Here is a 22774-nt window from a genome sequence, read left to right on the forward strand (position 1 = left end):
ACTGTAGTAAAATTTGTTCTGGTTCCGCATGAAACAACCAGAGTGGGAAGTAACTGAGTGGAGGTGTGAGGGAGATGGAACTAGGCACTTGGTCCTCTTTCTGGCTGTGATATCTGATCAGAGCAGAGAGTAACACAGGGGTTTTTCCTGTATCTTCCACACTCAGAGAGATCCCCTAGCAAGCTAGTTCAAAAATTTGAAAGTGGTTTTGTCCTCAATGTCTAAGCTTTTCTTTCCAATGATCATGATTATACTACATTAAAAAATGGAGATACTACAGCCTCTCCTGTATTAAACGCTCTCATGTTTTTAATACCTGAAGGATGAACACGGATCAAAGAATCCAGGCAGGGCTATCAAGCTAGTGCTAGCTCACTTACATTAGTGGAGGAAGGGACATAACAAATGCAAGTACACAATTTTTATCTGTCAACTTTCATAGTTTATTATGACCACAAAACTCAGTCACCCATTTTTTTTCAAGATTTTATTTATTTATTTGACAGAGAGAGAAACCACAAGTAGGCAGAGCAGCAGGCAGAGAGAAGTGGGGAGGAAGCAGGCTTCCTGCCAAGCAGAGAGCCTGATGTGGGGCTCGATCCCAGGAACCTGAGATCATGACCTGAGCCGAAGGCAGCGGCTCAACCCACTGAGCCACCCAGGCGCCCAGCACCCATTTTTTTTTTTTTTTTAAGATTTTATTTATTTATTTTCAAGAGAGAGAGCATGGGTGAGCAAGGGGAAGAGGAGAGGGAGAAAGATAAGCAGACTCCATGCTAAGCATAGAGCCCAATGCAGGGCTTGATTCCAAAACCTTGAGATCTTGACCTGAGCCCAAACCAAATGTCTAACACTCAATCCACTAAGCCAGCCTGGCACCTTACCCATTTGTTTTAACTTCATGTATCATGCAATTAAACTTCTAGTTGATATGGCTGACTATTAGGCAGACCAAATCAATTACTTAGTGACTCTACCACCAATTTCATCTACTTTTGTTTACTAATTATACTTAGTGGGCTACAAGATGTGTGAGCTCTGCATACAGGAGGCAAGGTGAAGAGTAAGGTAAATTAGCCAGATGCCCACTCCTTCAGGCCCTATACAAGAACCACTGGGAATTCTTACTTTCTGCTACAATGGCGGAAGTCAGCCTTTTTATGTATCTAAGTGGGAGATAAGTTACTGTTAACTTGAAATAGGACAGGGTGATTTAGCATGGCTTTAATTCGATTTGGGCAATAAAAATACCCTTTGCTGCTGAAAAAGGTTTGCAAAATTTGAAAATGAAGGTTATACAACCTCTTTAGAACAAAGAGCAGTCTTTTGAAAGGTTGTCCTCACTTTAGAAGTTGATTTTATAATTCTAATGAGGCATGGGAGACAAAATCTGCTCTTGAAATGTTTCAACTTTCTTCAGTGTTCTCTGTTTAATTAGAATTACTCCCTCTATGAACCTCTCCAGCTAGCAATCTAATAACCATTAGCAGAATTTATTTACTGTTTAAATTGCTGCTTAAAGTTTAGGCTTGGTAGCAAAGATTTCATCAGGTAACTGCCTCATCTCTACCTTCAAGGTATGTATAAGGACTTTTCTTATAAAAAAACAAACTTGAAGTCCTAGGAAAGATGGTTTTTTGGGCGGATGGTTGGGGGGTGACAAGTGGAGCAGATAATTATATGTATCTAAATGTACCTGCAAATCTGTTGCACTTGGGAAAAGTTTAGATTCTTCTATTCTTTTGAATAAGCACATTTGCAGATCTGAATCTTAGAGCTAAATAATGTGTGAGACTAACAACAAATTAAAACAATAAAAATGGATCTGCCACACTCAGTAAGTCAACATCTTTTCATTTCCTACAGGGGAGAAAAAGAAAAAAAAACCCTACTATCCTAGAATTTTGGAAGCCTCCAATTTTAACTCCAGTACATTCCTTGGGCAAACTTTATTTAGCATTTCTACCAAATTCAAATAGAGTATGAAATTTAGTGTTTTCGTTTTTGAATTCATAGCACTTTCTCCATTTTTAGATGAGTCTGATTAGAACAGTCACAATTGTATTCTATAGTTATTAGGACTAAGAAAATCAATTAAAATAAAATGGTATGTTTCCAAATGGTAATGAACTAGGGAATTGAGTGGAAAATTTTGAGTCAACTATTATATAAGTTACTCTTAAACTCAACAGCCAAGAGAAAATTCTTTCATATTTTTCAACAACTTTCTCAATTCTGGTTCATTAAAATGCAACACATAGAGAGGATAGAAAATATATTCTCATGGCTTTCTCTTTAGATATGTTTCCAAACCTATCAGTAATCACTGAAGGAATAGTAGCAGTGGTATGGCAATTACAATAAAAATAGTATTAGATACCATCTACGAATATAGTTTGTGATAGCCAAATTTTAAAAGATAACTTGTTACCTATGTATGAAGACACCAGAACAAAAATATCATGAGTGCTGAATCCATTTTTTTTTCCTAAGAGAGAAAGAGAGAGGAAGGGGATGGGGAGAGGGAAAGGAAGAGAGAATGCTAAGTAGGCTCCATGCTGAGCACTGAGCCCAGCCCCAGGGCTGGATCCCAAGACCCTGAGATCATGACCTGAGCATAAATCAAGTCAGATGACTGAGCCACCCAGGCACCCTCAGAATGCATCTAAAAGATGTCTCTCTGCAGGCATTGATAGGAATAAACAACTATGTCTCAAGTCTCAAAACATGAGACTTGAAATAAAAATCTGGGCTTGACGATGTTTTCACTTGCTCACTGTATAATTTGGAACAATTCCCTCATCTGCAGAAACTCCACTTTCTTCTCACATAGAATAGGACTAAGAGTACCTGTCCTACAAGCATCTCAGGGTTTGCTGTGAGGATCAAAGACCAAAATGAGATACTCCATGTAAGAGCAACAAGTCAACAGTAGGGTTCTGCTCAGTAAAATGTGATGTTTTGCACACAGATGTGGCCCCAATTTCCATATTAAGTTTTGGGTCTAGAACTCAAGGGGAAAAAACAAAGGTAGGGTACATTGGTACATAATGATATTTAACTAAAAATGGTTTTATTTGTATCCTACTTAACCTTGCAAAGGAAGTGACATGGCTCTCTAACCACCAAAGCTATCATTTAGTAAGTACTTTGTTTATTGGCATGTGTTCATGCTGCAAATACTGAATATCTAAGGCACACGCTAGATATGGGGATATAAAACCCCTTGCCCTTCAGCTTCCAGAAACTTAAAGAAGACAGTGGTGATAGAGCATAGGTTTAATAATGAAACAATCCACAGAAAGAATAGTCTTAGTCCTTCTCTATATATGAGTAAATTGATTTTCAGAAATGTAATCACCCCCCTGGACGCCATCCAGCCAGCAGGTGGAAGCACCAACATGAGATGCCATCTATCAGGTTCCAAAGTCAGTGATCTTGACTGTCACAGTTATATTGCATCAAAACAGTTTTGTTGGTGCTTCCCTAGAGACTCCCCTAAAGGTCTCATAGATGGTTTAGACATTAAATTGTTCTTTTGTGGGGCACCTGAGTGGTTCAGTCAGATAAGTGGCTGGCTCTTGGTTTTGACTCAGCTCATGATCTTGGGGTCCTGGGATTGAGCCCCTGCCTTGGGCTTCACACTCAGTGCAGAGTCTGCTTGAGGATTTTTTCTCTCCCTCTTCCTCTGCCCCTCCCCCTGTGTGCTCTCTCTCTCTCTAAAATAAATAAATCTTTTAAAAAAATTCTTCTTTTGTAAAATTATTTATGTATATTGGGATATCTGAAATGTCAGTTTTTGGAAGAGAAATATATTTTACACTTTTTAATATAGCTTTCTGCCTAATACAACAGGTTTAGGGTCCCATTTTTAAAAGCCCCACTTTTTTTTTTCTTTTTTTAAAAGATTTTATTTATTCATTTGACAGAGATCACAAGTAGGCAGAGAGGCAGGCAGAGAGAGAGAGGGGGAAGCAGTCTCCCCACCGAGCAGAGAGCCCAATGCGGGGCTCGATCCCAGGACCCCGGGACCATGACCCGAGCCGAAGGCAGAGGCTTTAACCCACTGAGCCACCCAGGTGCCCCAAAAGCCCCACTTTTTTGTCATCAGGCAGTGAATATATAACGTACTGCTAAAGGTCTAAAGGCAAAGCCAATCAGACATAACTATTTTTAATTAATGTGTTTCCCTAGATCCTTGTTGCTTGTGATCATTAATTTTATGCATCATCTTGTCTGGGCCACAGCACCCAGATATTTGGTCAAACATTATTTTGGGTGTTTCAGGAGGGGGTTATTTGGATGGGATTAATATTTAAGTGATCAGATTTTGAGTGAAGTATTTTGCCCTCCATAGTGGGGGTGAGCCTCATCTAATCAGTGAATGGCCTCAATAGGCTGACCTCCTCCAAAAAAGAAAGAAGGAATTCTAGTAGCAGATGCCTTTGACTTTGGACTGTAATATTGGTTCTTCCTGGGTGTTCAGCCTGCTGGCCCATCTTACAGATTTTGGACTTCCCAGCCTCCATATTTACTAGTGAGTTCCTTAAAATAAATCTCAATCTGTGCGTGTCTGCATGTGTGCAAGTGTGTATCCTATTGATTCTGTTTTTCTGGACAACACTGACCTATACAGTGTTCAAAGGGTGATGAGCAGAACCTGTAGGATCTGTATAACTAGCATCACTGGGAGTTCATCAGAATGCAAATCTCTGATCCCTCCCTTGATCTATTGTTTGGAATCTGCGTTTTAGTAGCATCTCCATATGGTTAATAAACATAGTTCAATTAGAGAAGTCCTACCCAGGATGATCAGAATTCAAAATGCTTTTCTTCTTCTTTCTTTCTTTCTTCCTTTTCTTTTTATAAGTATAGCTCTGTTAGACTTGGTGTGTGTCTTTTTGGCATTTGAGGGTACTTTCACTTCAGGCTAGCTGAATGCTCTGGGGCCGGGAAGGGGTTAATGAGGGAAATTGTTCCTGGTTCAATTTGACTACTACTGAAGGTTCAAAAAAATTGATAAGACTCTTTCCAATTCTGTAATCTAACTCATTGTCACTAGGAAGCCTAGTCCATATTTCTGTTTGGGTTCATGAAATAGATGCAGAAGCTGCTCAGCTGAGGGGAAAAAAAAGATATTTTGAAGAGTCATGAACATCTAAGATAAGAAATGTATATATAAAATCACAATAGATTCATCTCTATAATAGTTGGATTGTGTTAATAAAATCCCCTGTGGGGGTGCCTGGCCAACTCTTGATCTCAGGTCATGGGTTTGAGCCCCATCTTGGGTGTAGAGATTACCAAAAAAACAAAAAACAAAACAAAACAAAACTTAAAAAAATTCATTTGAATGATGTTTAGAGCACACTTATTTTGTGCTTATCATAGACATGTGATAAGCACAGGAGACAGAGAGTAGTTTTCATTTGTCCTTTTTTTTTTTTTTTTAAGTAGACTCCACGCCCAACATGGGCACTTCATGCCCAACATGGGGCTTGAACTCATGACCCTGAGGTCAAAAGGCACATGCTCTACCCACTGCTCCCCTCATTTCTGTCTTTAAAATCTCGACAATGAGTTCAGTAGGATAGTTGTGTAAATAAGGAAGAGCAGTAATTTTGCACAGCTGCCTCCATAAACAGCCAGGAAAGGAGAAAGTCCTAAGTTTTCTCCAACTAAATTCTTACTCTTGTAATTTATTTCACCTAAAATAATCAGTTGAGTTTTCCAAAATGACTACTTCTTCATATCTTTCCTTTCTTAGAAAACCATCAGTATATCTTTACTCTCTATTAAATTCATTCATTCATTTCTCAACAAATACTTACTGAGCACTGTATGTACCAGGGGCTGGGCTATGTACCTGGAAACCTCGCTGTAAACCAAATAAAAAAGGTCTAATGAGAGAAAGTCAACAAATAATCACACAGATAATTATATAGCTACACTGACATTATGTTCTATGAAAGAAAAAGACTGAATAATATGACAGCAAATTATAAGGGAATGTTATCTAGATTGGGGTTAGAAAGGGCTTCCCTCCGAGGTATCATTTTTGCTAAATCTTAAAGGAAGGGTAAGAGTTTCCCAGGTGAACGGATGTAGGATGAGGGTTAAGGACAGAGAAGGTTCCATGTAAAGGAAACACTATTTGTGAAAGGTGTGTGGAAGGAAGGAAAGAAACTGGTGTCGGGAAAAAAGAGAATGATGGAGCCTGGTGGCTAGGTTATAAAGAAGCAGAGCGATAGGTATCAGAGTGGGAAGAACCAGATCGTTCAGGGTCTTGAAAGAACAGGAACTTTGTTCAAAGAGCAAAAGGAAGTCATCACATCTGTTTAAAGAGGGATCAAAATGTTTACAACACGCTTTTGAAGGATCATTTTTACTGTCAATTGGAAAATGTTATGGAATGGCCAAAAATAGATTTTGTAAGACATGTTAGGATAAAATCCAGGTTCTTTAGTTTGACATTCAGATTCCTCAGAGTTGAGGCCAAATCTGTTTCCAGTCTTCATTATCGCTTCTCCCTTTCACGAATGTGCCTTTCAGCCAGACCCATCCATTCTCTCTCCCCTGAACAGGATTTGCTCAATCCTGAATTTTGGCTTTCCAGAACACCTCTTGACTATGTATTTGTCTCAAGAGCCAGGCAAAACTTCATCTGTCCTTGGTTCCCTGGTTGAACATTGCTCATCTCTGCAAATATCTCAAATTGCTACCAGATTGAAAATTTAAGACACCATGAATTGTAACAAACACCAATATTTTTGAACCACGAAAAAAGTGAATGTAGTGCTGAAAAATTTATGACCAAATCTTACTGTTAGACTTCTGAGGTACATAAATTGGTCATAGTAGTTTAGCATTGCTTTGAAATTTCTCTCATCTATCCATGTACTTATGGGTCTCTCCATTTTTAAGGTCCTATAAAGTACTTACATGTTTTTTGAAGAAAAGTTTGATCCACAATAATGTCTCCAGTAACAAATATTTTTTACTTCCTATTAAGTTTAAGGCCAATTACACAATACTTAATACTCTTGCTTTTGGGGTACATGATAACTTCTTGTTTCTATGCTGTTTCATGAAGATATTGTAAACAACAAACTTAACAGGTATAGAATCAACAATGCGTATTAACTCAACTGGAGTAGACGAATATGAATAGCAATGATCAAGGCAGTGCAAACAATGAATGGAATGACTGTTGCCTAGCCAATGACAACAGTAAAACATCATTCATTTTAAGATGCATCCTGGTTTCAGAGATGCATGAATGAGCATGCAAATGTTCATCATAGAATTGAAAACCTATATTATATCTAGACCATTCTAGATATAAATGGTATTTACATTTTGCCATGTACTATTATTCATACCTTCTCTTTCTTAGCTTTATTATACCTTCATTTTCCATTGAGTTCATTCATTTAGTCATTCACTCATCAACAATCTTCATTGAGTATCTCCTATATGCCAGTGCTGACTCTCCCCAAATGGACAACTACCGCTAATTTCACCTCCTTTACCCCCCTCCCCTCAAAACAACACCTAAATTGGTAGCATTGCCATAAATCCAATTGTGAGATTGTTAATGTAAACATATAGTACTTGGGACTATAAATGAATTCCTGAAGTTTTTCTTTCTGATAGAGCTCTCAAATTAACATTGGATAAAACTAAAGTATATAAATCTGTTGACATAGCCATTTGTTTCAGTAGAAATAGTGCAAAAGTCTATATGCTCACACAAACACGTGGACACATATATACACACATGTACACACATATATATTCTCTTTGGAGAAGTAGAGTATGTTGAACATATAACTACATTATTAACAATATCTATTTAACAGTTGCCTGTTAACAAGTTACTTTATTTAAAGGGTATTTCTCATTTCACTGTCACCTACTATTTGCAGGGAAGAAACTGAGCCATTGAGAGATTAAGCAGCTTGCTCAAGACATGGCCAATATCCCTCCTAGTAGGCCATATGAAATTTACAGTTTTAATATCTTAGAGGTGGCTAAAATCTACAGTACCAGTTTCATACACTTTCATTTCCAGACTTCTAGCTTAATTGTTAGAGTAATTTGTAATATGAAAATTTTCATTGCTTTACAAAGGCACTTACTTGTGTCTTTTTTCAGTAGACGTTTACTTTAAATGTATGCTTCAGTTTGTCAACTACATAGATAGGTGAGAAGAAAATAACATGGTGGTACCTAGTAACAATCAAAGATACATCTAGAAAGAAGGGGCTTCTGAAAAGATATTTAGTCTTAACAACGCAACAACATTTTAAAACTAGAGTATTTAAAACGATTGATAATAGACCTTTTCTCCAAGAGCTTTCAAATAGCTTAAGATAAAATATAGTATTCATACCACAACTTAATTAAAACTGGAGTAGGATAACTAATTATTTCATTTACAGAATCATCCTAAAGTAGGATTTTCATTTGGCGTTTTTTTTGGGCAACAAAGGGATCATGAAAATTTTGTGGGACAGTTAACTAAGTTTGCTACTTGAAACAAATTTATGTCCATTAAGAAATGTCAGAAACAATCACAACATCAAAAATTCTAAAGATGTGCATCTCTTGAGTTCATGTGTATATACACATACGTGTATATATATACATATTTATTAGAAACGAATTTTCAGGACTAAAATCTCTTATAAAGAAACATCTGAAATTTACCAATCCATCTGGTTGCACTTCAATTCTTCTTGGATATTTAAGAAAGAGTCCCTTCCTCTTTCGCACCTGGTTGTCTGTAGACTCCTTACCCACCCCCTCAGTTTTAGAAACTCATTCAAGTTCCTTTGCAGACATTACTGCCTCTGAGAAACTCTCCTGATCCCACATACCACACCCAAGAGAGAGTTAATCACTTCCTCCACAGATGTATTTTCAGTCTGTTATCGCATGTGTTAGACTATAGTAAACATTTGTTTAGTTGTCCTACAGACCAGTTCTCTGAGGACAGGAGATATTGTCTTCTATCTCCGGGATTTAACACTGTGTCTGAGGTTAAGAAAAAACAAATCGACTGAAATACAAAATAATAGTAAATACTTCTTTAGTACTTACTTCATACCAATCTCAAGGGTTAACATTTTACACCTATCGCTTCAACCTTCATAACAACCTTTGGGTCAAGAGTTACTGTCTGTCAGAGAAGACCTTAGGCTTATGGAAGTTAAATAACTTACTTGTGGCTGCAAGGCTAACGAGTAGCAGAGGAGGGCATTTGCATAGCGGCTTCTCTCCGAACCTCAGGAAATTCAAGTATTACAGAAAAGTGGGTGTATTGGACATATATAGATATTTACAAAGGTAGGGCATTTTCCCATTAGAAAAATTTCAGAGGCTTAGCACTTAGAATGGAAATTCCAAAGTTTTGGCCCCAGGAATCTCCCCATGTCCTTTGACCTCACCCTCCCTCACACAGCGGACAGCTTTCCTTAGCATGTGTCAGAGGATCTATTACATTCTTCCGCTACTCCCCCAGCTTCTGCTATAGCAGGATTTCTCAAACTCAGCATTACTGACATTTGGGCTCAATAACTCTTCGTGATGGGGGACTGTCTTGGGCACTGTTCTTGCTTAGCGGCATCCTTGTCCTCTACCTGCAAGATGCCGATAGCTCTCCTCTTCCACGCCCAGTAGTGAAAACCAAAAATGTCTCAGACCTCGCCAAGTGTCCCTTGAGGGATTGAATTGCTCAGAACAGCAAGTCGGTAATGCTACCATGATTTGCTATGACTTAGAATTGAAGTCCTACATTATTAACTTCGAAAGGGCTTATAAGCATCATTCTTAATTCACTAGTTCACAATCACAGACCCAGGGAATGCTTTTCTCCCCCACTTACTGAACTCAGGAACAAGTAATTGCACACTGGGCCTATATATAATTCTGATTGTTCATGTGGCAGGGTGGAGGCCCAGAAGACACACGACTGGGTTTTCTGGTGACTTTTCACAGATGACTACTATCAAACCAATAGCCTGTAAAAGAATCCATTTCCAAAGTTGAGGCTTAAAGGTAGAGTGTTGATGAATGTTTGGAACTAAATCAATGAGGCCGTATTCTAATTGTGTAGGTCAGAATCCAGGTGACATCTAGACCTGAATGCAGATGTACTGTGTGGTCACTGCTGCCCCTGGACAGTTCCTCACTAGCAGAGCGATGGGTCAGAGACAAACATCCCTTGGAACATCCTAACCGCTGGCTTGCCAACATGGTGGGTACTAGATGTATCTCAAGGCTGTGTAAGTGTTACTGCCTGATGCATGCTAGGCCTCTTGGTCATTAGGCTTTGTGTTCACAGCGACCAACAGATATGCAACCTTAAATGCTGTTCTGAACGGACAAAGACGACTTTCCAACATAAGTCTCAGGACCAGTTTTCTGGTATGAGCAGCTCCATAAAAGGACTACTTTGTGCCTACTTTTGAGCAGGAAAACTGGGTTTGGGCTACAAAGAGTGCCCTGAGCCCATGAAGAACTTGGAGTAATGAGAGTTGGTGCAAGTGTGGAATTCATCAGAGCCCTCTTGACTGTATGTCCTATTGATGCAAATCAGTAAACCAGATGTTATTTGGAGCACAAAGCCACCATTTCAAAATATGTAAATATTACCTTGAGTGCTAGAGATGGTCATCTGGACCTTGAGTCACGTGAACCTGAGCAGCCAGGTCTCAGAGACTGTGTTTCAGCAAAGGCAGTTTTGTTCCAAAGCTCAACTATTTCCCTTCACACTATCACAGTTGCTTCTTCTTCTTCTTTTTTTTGTACTCTGCTTGATTATCCCCAATCTGTTCTTCGGAAGTATTTATCCTTCTCTAGGTAATGAAGCAAGCGAAAAATATGGGTTAATGACAAGAGGTAAATTTCAGCAAACACTGGCAGAACAAGTCGTTTCAACCCATTTCATAGTTGTGTATCTTTAAAATATATGTTTTATCCATATTTTTTTAAAAGATTTTATTTATTTGACAGAGAGATCACAAGTAGGCAGAGAGGCAGACAGAGAGAGGGGGAAGCAGGCTCCCTGCTGAGCAGAGAGCCTGAGGTGGGGCTCCATCCCAGGACCCTGAGATCATAACCTGAGCTGAAGGCAGAGGCTTAACCCACTGAGCCACCCAAGTGCCCTGTATTTTTTTTTTTAAGGGAGGGGTTTTAGTGAATCATGAATCTTAAAATTAAGAATAAACATAGTGGGATAAAGCTGTTTCAATATTAATCAAATATTGTTAAGTTTCATTTAGGATTTAGGATATGAGCATAGGGAACATAGTTTTGTTTAATGAGTTAACACCAACTCTGTTGCATCTCTCTTAGCAAAACTCTGGCATTTGAGTAGCTAAAGCCATTGCAAAGACCTGGAGACCAAACCCACTACTGAGAACGCATCAGTGCTTTTCCAATTTCTGTATTTCCATAGTGCGTTGCTTGCGCCTTTGCTACTAAAGTCCTGTCTTGCATTAAAGGTGCTAACTTTCTTTTTGTACCGCATTGACTAGCCTTGTGATCTGTGGAGAGTAGATATTCAAATAAAATCGAAATGCCAAATGATTTTGGAGCCCAAGTTCTATTCCAAGTGGGTCCTTGTATTAAGCCAAATTATTTATTCTTCTCTGCGCATTAGAATTGTTTTAAGAAATAAACTCCTTAACGCGCCCGATCTCGTCTGATCTCGGAAGCTAAGCAGGGTCGGGCCTGGTTAGTACTTGGATGGGAGAAATAAACTCCTTTAAGGTATGCTGAAGTCAGGGCACCTGGGTGGCTCAGTCGTTAAGTGTCTGCCTTTGGCTCAGGTCATGATCCCAGGGTCCTGGGATTGAGCCCTGCATTGGGCTCCCTGCTCTGTGGGAAGCCTGCTTCTTCCTCTCCGATTCCCCCCTGCTTGTGTTCCCTCTCTCACCATGTCTCTCTATGTCAAATAAATAAATAAAATCTTTATTAAAAAAAAAAAAAAAGTTCTGCCAAAGTCTTACTTGCCTCCTCTAGCCAAACCAGAGGCCTAGGTGACAGGCTTCTTTCTAATTTCCTTTAACAGTTCATTTAAAAAAAAATGAAAAAAGAAAAAAAAAGTTAGTTGCCAACTAAGCTTGGCTCATTAAAAATTCTTCAGGTCAGTCAAAATGCAGTTTTAGATAACAATGTGAAACCCTGGGGGTGCCTGGGTGGCTCAGTTTGTTAAGTGACTTTGGTTCAGGTCATGATCCTGGGGTCGTGGGATCAAGTCCCATGTCGGGCTCTCTGCTCAGTGGGCGTCTGCTTCTGCCTCTCACTCTTCCTGTGTTCTCTCAAAAAAAAAAAAAAAAAAAAAAAAAATCTTTAACAGTATGAATCATCGACTAGCCATGGATAATTTCAAAGCTAATCTCTTATTTGCTGTACTTTTCTTCCCTTTTTTTCTTTTTTGACTCTAAGTGAACATCTCAAGTTTAATTTTGACCAGAGGTGCACTATCACTAGTGGTATTCACATTTTGTCTCTCATTATTCACTTGGTTGTCTCGTGATGTATGGGGTGGGGGCACCCAAGTATAGGGTGAATATAGTCTGACGGCTTTATCCTTCCAGGAACAACCATACCAGTGATTAAATATTCCAGATGTATAACATTGCTTTGATCAGTTAGCGGTTGTTTTAAAATTCTGCTTTGGTCTTCAGTCGATGGACACCCACTCCTGATATGTCACAGAGAAGTATGGCAACTGTCTTAACTAAAATGAAAATTAACGGAACTTTTGCCATAGTGAATATTGAAAACCAAGATTGATACAATACTGATGTATCAGTTAATAGATTAATGCCTTCTTATTTTTCTTTACTGAAATAGCAAGAAATACACGGCCCAAGGTGATGAATGATTTTTGACCTACAGTTTAACCAGTTTCTAAAGTTGGGACTTTTGCACCTGCCTCTGGTCCTTGTGCACATTTAAGAGAGAAATTTGCAAACGCCCAATTGTGGATATAAATGCAAGTGAAACTCTAAGCCCATTAAACCTTTGAAAAGTTTGACCTATCTGCTCAGAGTTAATAAATGACATCAAACCCATCAACTGCCCATCAGTCACCTCACAACACTGTGCAAAGATCAAATTCGTTTATCTGGCATCGTCAGTGTCTTAACTTGTACAACCGGGAGACAAGTGGTCTCTTTGAGACAAAGTGTACTGGAGAAAGGAGTTATGCCAAAAGTTTGGTTGCGAGTACATGCACTTGGTTTTGGCTTTCTTTCACTGATAAGTCCAGAGCTTGCCCCAACATGGTAGAAATTGGACAGGGTCTTTAAAAAAAATCTCAACACACATAAATGAATGTTTTAACTAACAATGATCATGTTGTCATTCTTAAATGAATGTCAACACAGAGAATGTACAGGTTTCTAAAAAAATAAAATAAAAAGGGCAAGAAACCAGAAAATACAGCTAAGATCTTCCTAAATGTTTAGCAATCAACTGGCATGTTTGCTGTATCGTTCTTACCTTTAACCTATCACGGTATCAAAATAAAGGCAGCTGGATTATAAACTCAATGTATGTATACATGAATCTTCAAGAACCAGAGATTAAAAACCTGGTTATTCCTCCATCTCAACGAGATGATGCACTACATTTAAAAGCTCTTTCACACACTTAGGTTGTGAGTACCAGCTGTTTAGGCATGAACACTTAACTTTCCATATTCTGAAAATGAATTTTATACGGTACATATCCTAAATGTTTAATAGTTTCATTGGAAGCTTCTTAAGGAATCCAATTTTCCTATTCATCTTTAAATAATTTTCATCAGGACTTAATATATACTTACACAAATCTTCTAACTTCAGTTGGTTATTACTATGTTCTACGTTCAAACTAGGGAATTATGCTTTACATCTATCCCACTTAAAAAAAAGGGAGGGGGCACTGAATTAGGAGTCAATTCCTAGGTCAGTAGTTCTCAAACCAGACATGACTAGTGGAGTGATTTTTTAAAAATACAAATAGCTAGGTCACACCATACAACTCTGAATAACCACAGCAGAGGGTTCTTAATCTACTTCTTCATTTGATGCAATATGTCTACGGAACACTTGGGAAGCTCCTTGTCTGCTGAAAAAAAAAATGACTTGCAATTTCTATACTGAATAAGTCCAATCAGTGCATAGGGCAGCTGTGGAGAAATAAAGCCAATTAGTCAAAATTTTTGTGCTTTACAAATCCTGACAACCATACAATGAATAAGAAACCCTGCCTTGTTTTCCAACATTAATTTCTCATAGATCATCAGGGATTTGAATCTAAGAGTATTAGAATTGCAATGCTCACTATCCCAAAGTTGAAACTAGAGTAAATAATTTCTCAATTAATTTAACCTTATGTTTTTTGGAGAAAGTTCAGAGCAATGTCTTGGTTTAAGGGGCTGTGTATTTCCTTGAAAGCTAATTTTAAAAAAACAAAACAGAAGACAACCTGTACTAGGGTAAGACCGGAGAAGGAGCCCCAGAACAGGAAACAAGATTTAACAGTGATAGGTAAATCATTTTCTAGACTTCCGGTGAGTCTTGGCAGCAAGAGCTTGTGCTTCAGAAGAAAAAAAAAATCATCATCCACAAAGTGACTAATTAATGAAATGACTTGTTCCAAGTAAGTAAACCTAGGATTTGTTGAGATGGGCTGCAGCAGCTTGCTGAGTATTTGCTCCCAAAAGACAAATGCAAACACACTGGCTTTTTGCTGTATTGCGTCTTTTTCCCCAAAGTGGAATTTAACAATTTTCTGGAACATTTGATTTAATAAGACAGGGCCTTTCCATTGGCTTCCTTGGGCTTCAATTATTAGGCCAATATTGGATGAGATTTTATGATCGCCAACACCTGAATCAAAACAAGTTATAATTTTCATGTCTTTTCTAACCTAAGAAACTTTTGGTATCATGGTGATAAACTTAAGTCTAAAACCATACCGGCTGGAAAAAACATAGCCACAATCAGCTAAGTCAAGAAAACATTTTTGCCTCAGTTACAAGCATTGATCTGTGTATACTGCATACCGGGCAGAGGACAGTCAATAAATGTTGTACTAAACTCGTTTTTCTGGTCCTGAATTAGCCTCATGGCTATTCATAATACTTAATTCCATATGTAAAGAAAAAGAACCTTAATTGTTAATCTTTTAGGGAAGTCTCCAGAATGAATTAGTTTAACATTTTTTTTTTTTAACATGCAAAACAGAGGGAAGCCAACGGTCTATAAAAGGAAAGAACAGGAACAATGATCTCAGGATTAATACACCAGAGTCAAGTGCTCAGTTATTTTCCTCCCAATTACCAGAATTATCTCTAAGGGGAAAGAAAAATCCCTGAATCTCCCCTTTAAAGAGCCTTGTAGATAAGTGAAACTATTTCATTGAAATGCTAGTCTTAACATGAAATGTGGGTTTTTTTCACTTCAAAAAAAAAAACCAAAAAACCCCAAAACAAAGAAAAGGTAAAATAAGACAAAACAGTTCAGTTTAATTTCAAACGTTAATATATTTTCTATTTTATATTGACATATGCATCTGTAACCCCTCTTTTGCAGCAACTAGCACATCCTCATAAAAGGGGCAAAATTTGTAAGATGCCTCTTAAAATAAATATTCTTTTTTATAAAATAATAAAACTTCAAATAAATATTCTTTACACTAAACAATATGTTGAAAAAATTAGAAAATAAAGGTTGAATTTTACTGTAACTGTACAATATACATGAAGTCCAAAGGGAAATCAGAGTCTTACAATAAAGGCTTTCTGTAAGGCAAAATACAATCTAAAAACATACTGATTGATTCACATTCTTCCGAATGTACAACATATTAGTATAATATTTTGTGACTGTGCCATATAGTATGGCACAACTTGTTTTTCACAGTTGCAAATATTACTGTATATACAAAAATATAGCACATTATCTCTGGAGAAAACAATGGAAAAGAAGTCATTGGCTAATTTACAAATTTTGCAAGTACTATTCACAAACAAAAACTTTGCCTAGGAGTGTCTGTTGCTTTTAGCTTATGCAACACGTGGGTCCCCAAATTCCTTATCCCAAACTCTGAGCTCCATTAGCTAAGTTCTAACAAGCGTTATCAGTTAAAATGGCACATGGACAAAAAGCATTTCACTGCAAACAGCGAAGGATATCCCAACCCTCTATTAACAGTGCCAGGATTATAACTATTTAGTTGGTTGCATATGTGTTAAAAAAAAAAAAAAAAAGGAACAATCCTTATTACTGTCATATTCCTGATTAATGGTGCTATGTTGGTTTTTCAAAGTTCCTGGGTGGGACAGTGGGAACTTTGCAGCAAACCGTGTTTGAGTTTTTACAGCGGCATCCAGGCCTGTTAACCCGGTCATAACACCCCTGGCACAATTTAAGGCAACCCTTGGCTGGAAGATAACACCATAAACAAGGCAAAAAGAGGGACATGACGCCCATGGCAGACCAACGTGTACAACAGTGAGACTGGCTGCAAGAACACGGGTTGTCAGCACAGTTGTCCTCGTCATCATTAGAACAGTGATAGAAGAGACCCTTCACACAGCACACACAAGTCCCATAGTCAATCACGTTTTGGGCTGAGCAAAGGCACTGCTTGTCGCAGATCCAGTCTGATGGCAGAGGCCTAGGGTAGGTGCACTCCTTGCACTTGCACTTGCCACAGTCCTCACACCTGTAGGCATGCAGGCCCAAATCTTCCTTGCTCAGGGGCTTAAGGTCACCCGGCTTGAGCTCGGATTTGGGCTGCACACGGATTATCCCATCAGCAACAGGCCCCGAGGAGAAAGATGATCCTAATAGTCTCTGTTCAGAGGAACTGCTGCTGTTACTTGTCCTTGTACTGCTCCGAGACCCTGAGCTGACTGTGCTGATGGACCTGGACAGAGGGGCTCGTGCAGAAGAATGGACCTGTGGTTGCTGGAGCCTGGGAGGCTGGCGGTGCTCGGGCAGACCGTGGAGCCTCTCCTGTTTGTGCTGAGCAGAGGGGCGAGGAGCAGGCTTGAGCCCAGGTCTTGGGACCACAGTAGGCCCCTCTGTGTACTCATTGGTGTTTCGGATGGCTCTGATCTGATCCAGAGACAACACGTGTACCTGCTGGGTGAGGGCATCTCTGGGGTCCGGTTCCCCACGCTGCCTGCCAATGTCACGGGGTGCCTGCAGCAAGGACTGGGACCCGCTGCCACTCTGAGCTCTGGCCTCCATCAGGTCTGGGAAGTGTGGTCACTCCAGCGGGCTTAGAACACATCTGAATTCCTGCAGAAATCAAGAGGAAAGAGCTGGTTTACACGCCAGGATACTTCCCACTCTCCGCCCACCTGAATTAACTCTTCGCTTTCCACTCTTCTAGAGGAACAGGATTTGAAAAGGAGTGGCCACGCAAGGAATTAAAATAGCCATACATGATCACTGCCATACCAGAAAGTAAAAATTATGACCGAGTACTGACAGTTTAACCTTGCGATGTGTAGTTAACGCAAAGCTGATCTTTTGTTTCAATCACATAAGTAATGATTCTCTATTCAAATAAACATAAAACTACAAGGTTCAGGTTCAAGGTAAAGACTGCAAGAAAATAACGTTAGAACACACACTGCTGCCACCAAATGCAAAAGCTGAATACTTTTTCAAAATCTGAGATGGGTTTAACTTTGTCATGGTCATTTTTGCCTTAAACATCAATAAATGCAGCCTAGAAATTCTTACTCTGCTTTTACATCATATACCTTTAATTATAATTTAGCAAGTATCCTGCAACTTTTTAGAATACCATAGAATGAATGTGACTTGCAAAAAAGCAAATATTCGCCCCCCCGGAAGTTATAAATTTCACAACAGTCATGCATTATTAACTATACAGTAGCAAGAGTTATAAACTAAAAACAAATCCATTCAAACCCTGTTAGGTGTCAGGAAAATGAGAACAACCAGCAAAAAGACGACAGGAACTTATTTTCAACTTCTCAACAGCTTGTGGACCAAACATTTTACAATCGATAGCCTGAGAAAGCATCTTTAATTCTGCACCTAAAACTGTTCTCCCTGTTTTAGAAATAAATTATGTCCAAAAATCTTAACTGTTTCCCAAAACTTAATAGTTTACAACCTAAACTGACTGGGGAGAACAGGAAGTGTTTCAAAGATTCGCGTCACGTCTCCAATCTCTCATTCTGACATGTAATCGCTTAACCTGCAATCTCTCTATAAATGTCCAAACTATCACCCCCTTTGCCAAGTCTACAATGAACAAAAACGGGCCCCCGATTTTTATGAGAGACACAGGCAGGTGACACACGCCTCCCAATTCGGACCAAGGCAGAGCTGGAAACCGGATCTCACTTCCAACAGGCAAGGCAGACAAGACAACGTTGATCTTTGCTTTCACTCCGTTTATCGGCTCTATCTGCGTCCCAACACCGTCCCCAGCAGGTGGGACACAGTCGGATCCCCAGGGGGCCTTTTCTCCGGGGAAACTGACACAGCCCAGGGGCCAAGCTGCCCTCACCCCGCACACAATCCCAAGACTGACTGGAAGGCGCGGGGCGGGGGCGGGGGTGGGGGTGGGAGGGGGGACGCCTCGGAAGGGGACGTGCCTTGAAACGCTAGAGCATACTTCCCCCTCCCTACCTCCCGGCTAAAATATATCCCACCCCAGAGAACTGCTTGCCAGCTCCCGAAGGGAACCACTCCACCCCCAGGCAGAGGTCACGCAGCCCACCGCAGGGCGTTCTGGCAAAGGCCCTCGAAAGTCGGGCACAGGTTTCAAGCCCTGACGCCAAAAACCATGTCTTAGATACACTGCCGGGACAGAGGTCTAACCCACGCACACTGTGCGACTCCACCATGCACTGACCGAAGGGGCACCGCCTGCAATCTGCACACCCCATCTCCTTTTGAGTGGAGAGAAAAACTGAAAGAAAAATTGCTTTTTAAAGAAAGGGCAATTCCCAGAGCCCCACTGCACAAGCCAGGCGTGCGGGTCGCAGATCCCTGCGCTGGAAACTTTCCGCGAAGATCTGCTTGCCTTGGAAAGTAGCATCTTTGGGAGGAGGGGGAGAATTTTTTTTTTCTTTTAAACAAAAATGATTATTGCCCGTTCCTAGCCTCCTTTGCAGCTCCCGCCGCCCACCCCCCACGCTCCCCCATTCCCCACCCGAAAGTGGTTAGAAACCCCCATTAAGAACAGTGTGTGATCAGACTAAGGATTAAGGGGAAAGGACTTCAGTACAAGGGTGGGGCAAACACAGAAACCGCTTTGTAAAAACGCACAAGATTCCGAATTCAAGGCATCAGCAGCAGCAGCAGCAGCAGCAGCAGCAGCAGCAGCAGCAGGGAAAAGTAGATCAGGCTATCAAAGGAAATAATAATAATAATAATTAAAAAAAAACTAGCCTCTTTTGCCACCTATTTTCAGGTAATGGAAAACGATCGCGACCGCTTGATGACTTTCTTCCTGTGGTAGGTCAGCCCAATCTTCCAAAAATAAAAAAAGCGTGACCCAAGCCGACCACAGAGAACGGAAAAAAGAGAGAGCTGCACTTCCGAACCGCAGACCCGGTGCCCGGCAGGGCGACGCTTCCACCCGCACCGGCTCCCCTCTGTACCCGGCACCCTGCCCATTTTTCACCCGCGGGGTTTCGCAGCCCCCGTGAGGCAAGCGACCCGCGCGCCCTCGGTCCCGCCGGCGCCCCTGCCTCCGGACAGTCTCACCCAGGACTTGCCTTCCCTGGAGAAGAACAGGTTAGAAATGCGGGCGCCTACAACGGGGACCTGGAAAACACAAAGTGTTCCCCCTCCCTCTCCCGCTCTCAGCGCCGAATTCTCGGCCAAGGCAGGGCCAGCAGCCGACCCGCGACGAGCAGTCCGCCACCCCAACCCCCCAGAGCGCGGGCGCGTGGGGTCCTTGGGCTGGGGACACCGTGCCCGGAGCGCACTGCAGCCCCCGCCGAGGCAGGCCGAGCTCGGATCAAGGGCAGCTCCACAGGCAGCTCCCTGGATCCCCGCGGGGAACCTGCGGGGTTAGAAAAAGGGAGGCCTGAGGAGAGACAGAGCCCACTCCTGGTCCGGCTGCACCTACTCCATGTTGCCCACAACGCGCCGGCAAAGGCGCCAGGAGGGGAAGAGCCAAACGTGCCTCACCGTGATCGCGGCTTTGCACCAACCCCTCTCCGTTGGATTCTCGTCTTCCTGCGATGTGCAAATAAAATCCAGCCCCGATGCAAACTTTTCGCCCCTTCTTTCCAAACTCTGCTTCAGTCCAAGTTCCGAGCAATCGGCGAGAGGAAAAAAAAAAGAGGAAAATCCGGAGCCAAGTCCCCAGCCGATGAACACTCCGGAGTTCGGGGCTGGGGGCGACCCCCCTCCTAGAAACGCACGCGGAGTATTTCCTTTTTCTCAATGAACTGGAGGCCGAAGCGCCAACGGCTAGTCTCTTTTCCTGGCAGATGAGCGAAGGAGAAAAAGAAAACCGCCTTAGAGAAAACCTAAAGCCAGATGGCCAAGTCGTGCGGCCGCGGCCGCGTCGCCGCGGAGGCGGCGCGGGGGCGCGGGCCGGGCCGGGCGGGCGCGGGGGCCTGGGCGCTGCGCGCTCCGCCGGCCCCTCTCCTCCGCTCGCGCTGCGCCGCGCGGCTCTCAGCGGTGCAGACTGGGCGTTGTGGAGGCGCGGCGGCGAGGCCGAGGCGGGGGCGGTGGGTGCGGAGGAGGAGGTGAAGGAGGAGGAGGAGGAGGGTCTGGGGCCCGGCCGGGGGGGCTCGCCGTTGGCCTGCGCCCTCGCCTTTCCGGAGGCAGGGAGCTCTGCGGCGGCCGCGGCAGCAGTAAATGGCGTCATGTGGATCCGAGGCGGAACAGAGCAGTTGTTGTCCCAGAGGATATATCGCATCCGGTCCCAGCTCATTGGCTCCGCGGGGCTACATTCACTCACACTTCAGCGCCCGCCAGCGCTCCGAGCCGCAGGAGGCATTCAAAAGGGCAACCGCGCCGCCCCGCGCGTCCCCGGGCCGGTCCTGCCGCCCGGACGCCGTCACGCGGGGCGCCCGCGGGGCCGGGCTGGGCACGGCGGGGTCAGTTTATCCAGTTTCAAGGAAACACTGACCTTAACGTTTCCGCAGAGGCCATGAGGACGAGCCTTAGGCTCGCACTGACTTAGGGAACTTTCTCCTTGCCATTGGGAAAAGGGAGTGAACGTTGAAAACTAATCCCGGCCACTCAGTGTTCGCATTAAAACAACAAGTTGCAGGTTTTAAGAGTTTGTTCGGAATCCATTTCAAGCCCACCTCTCTTCTCTTCTGTTCCCCCTCGAGGGGGCGACGGGGAGAGGGGGGCGGAGGGGAAGGGGAGCGGGAAGTGAGGTGGGAGGGCTATTGGTTTATTCTTTGTCTACTGGATTAACCCGATTATACACCAGGCACCGGCACAAACCGCCTCCCCCACCTCGGAGCCGTGTACGAGAGGAGCGGAATGCAGATTCCGGTTTCAAGTACTTTATGCTCTGACCGAGATTTGCTTTTGATGGTGTCGCTCTGTAGTTTTTAGTTTAGTATTAGATTTTGTTTTATTTTTCAAGGAGAGTTAGCTATAGATGGAGGTTTTTTGAAGATCTGTTTTGTTTGACGCAATAGCTGAAGGAAATTCTACACTCTCAGCCTTTTAAAAATTAGTTAATAACACAGACACGATATAACTCAAGGTCGACATGACGGGCTTCTGAAATGGTAGGGGGCTTACTCTTCCACTGCAGACTTCCTTCACTTAACCAGGAGCCATCCTTCATTTCTGACTCTCCCTTTTCACCTAGAATATTTCCCAAGAAGATCCTATTGTACATTTTGAAGGCGGTATGCATTTTCCCGCTTGAAAATGTAGAAATATTAAGATAGAAAATGCATAGGTATGCACTGCTCTAACTGCCGTTCGTTTACTAAGAAACGTGCCTGTACGTGGGAACACCGGTGGGAAATTAACCCCCCGCCCCACGCCCCTGATACTGAATTCTAGTAATTTACAGAATGTTTTTACTTTATAGGGCAGTACGGTCAAACCTCCCGAATAGCACCTGCCCTCGTGCGGGTTAGAGTTCTTGAAATAGCGCTAGGAAAACGTGTTGCTTGACTCCCAGCTTCGGGTTGCAGCTCACGTCCGTTTGCAGCTACCCTCCCCGGCGCTCGCTGCCTCCTCTGGAGCTCTAGCTCTAGACTGTCCCAGGCGCGCTCCCCGCCGCGCTGCGCTCTCGCCCTGCCTTCTCCATGTTTCTCTAGGGCGATTCCCACTCGCCCTGGGTTTGGAACAAGAGATGGCAGGGGAAGTGGCATGCGTTATTTCCGGGTGCTGGCCTACGTCCCCCACACCTCGGTAAGGGTGGACGAGGCTATATCGTCCGGCTCTGCCGTGTCCCTGGGGCTGAGGTTAAGGGACGACTGGGCCTCCACGGCCGGGGCAGCCCGCCCCACGCGCAAGTCCTTTGAGCTTCGGGGTGAACGCAGGCTCCTCTGCGTTTATGGCCCATCCGGCCACCAGGGGGCGCCCGCCTGGCGCGGGGCTGGGGCTGGGGCTGGGGCTGGTGCAGTCTGCTTACCCGGTACTGGACGAGGGCAGGTGAGGGAGGTTGTGCTCTAAAATGCGTATTAGACCGGCTGGTTCAAAATGAACAAAAGCCGGATAGCTTTTCCTACCGTCTCCTGGGACACCTTCCGTGTGGAATAGGAGATGAGATACCTGGGTCC

The 22774-nt window shown here is 42.6% G+C and overlaps 1 protein-coding gene across 1 annotated transcript; it reads right to left on the bottom strand.

The window, feature by feature from the left end:
* Positions 1-15509: 15509 nt before the first annotated feature.
* On the bottom strand, positions 15510-20334 carry SPRY2 (sprouty RTK signaling antagonist 2). The gene is made up of 2 exons (XM_047720216.1): positions 20196-20334; positions 15510-17312 (listed from the first exon to the last, which is right to left on the bottom strand). Exon 2 carries the CDS (start codon positions 17259-17261, stop codon positions 16314-16316), a length of 948 nt encoding a protein of 315 aa, XP_047576172.1. The 5' UTR covers positions 17262-17312; positions 20196-20334; the 3' UTR covers positions 15510-16313.
* Positions 20335-22774: the final 2440 nt, after the last annotated feature.

This window comes from Lutra lutra, chromosome 3 (genome assembly GCF_902655055.1).
Source record: "Lutra lutra chromosome 3, mLutLut1.2, whole genome shotgun sequence".
Lineage (NCBI taxonomy): Eukaryota > Metazoa > Chordata > Mammalia > Carnivora > Mustelidae > Lutra > Lutra lutra.

What these genes read in the sequence shown, in the direction of transcription:
- SPRY2 (XM_047720216.1), bottom strand. Translation starts at nt 17,261, where the DNA reads ATGGAGGCCAGAGCTCAGAGTGGCAGCGGGTCCCAGTCCTTGCTGCAG.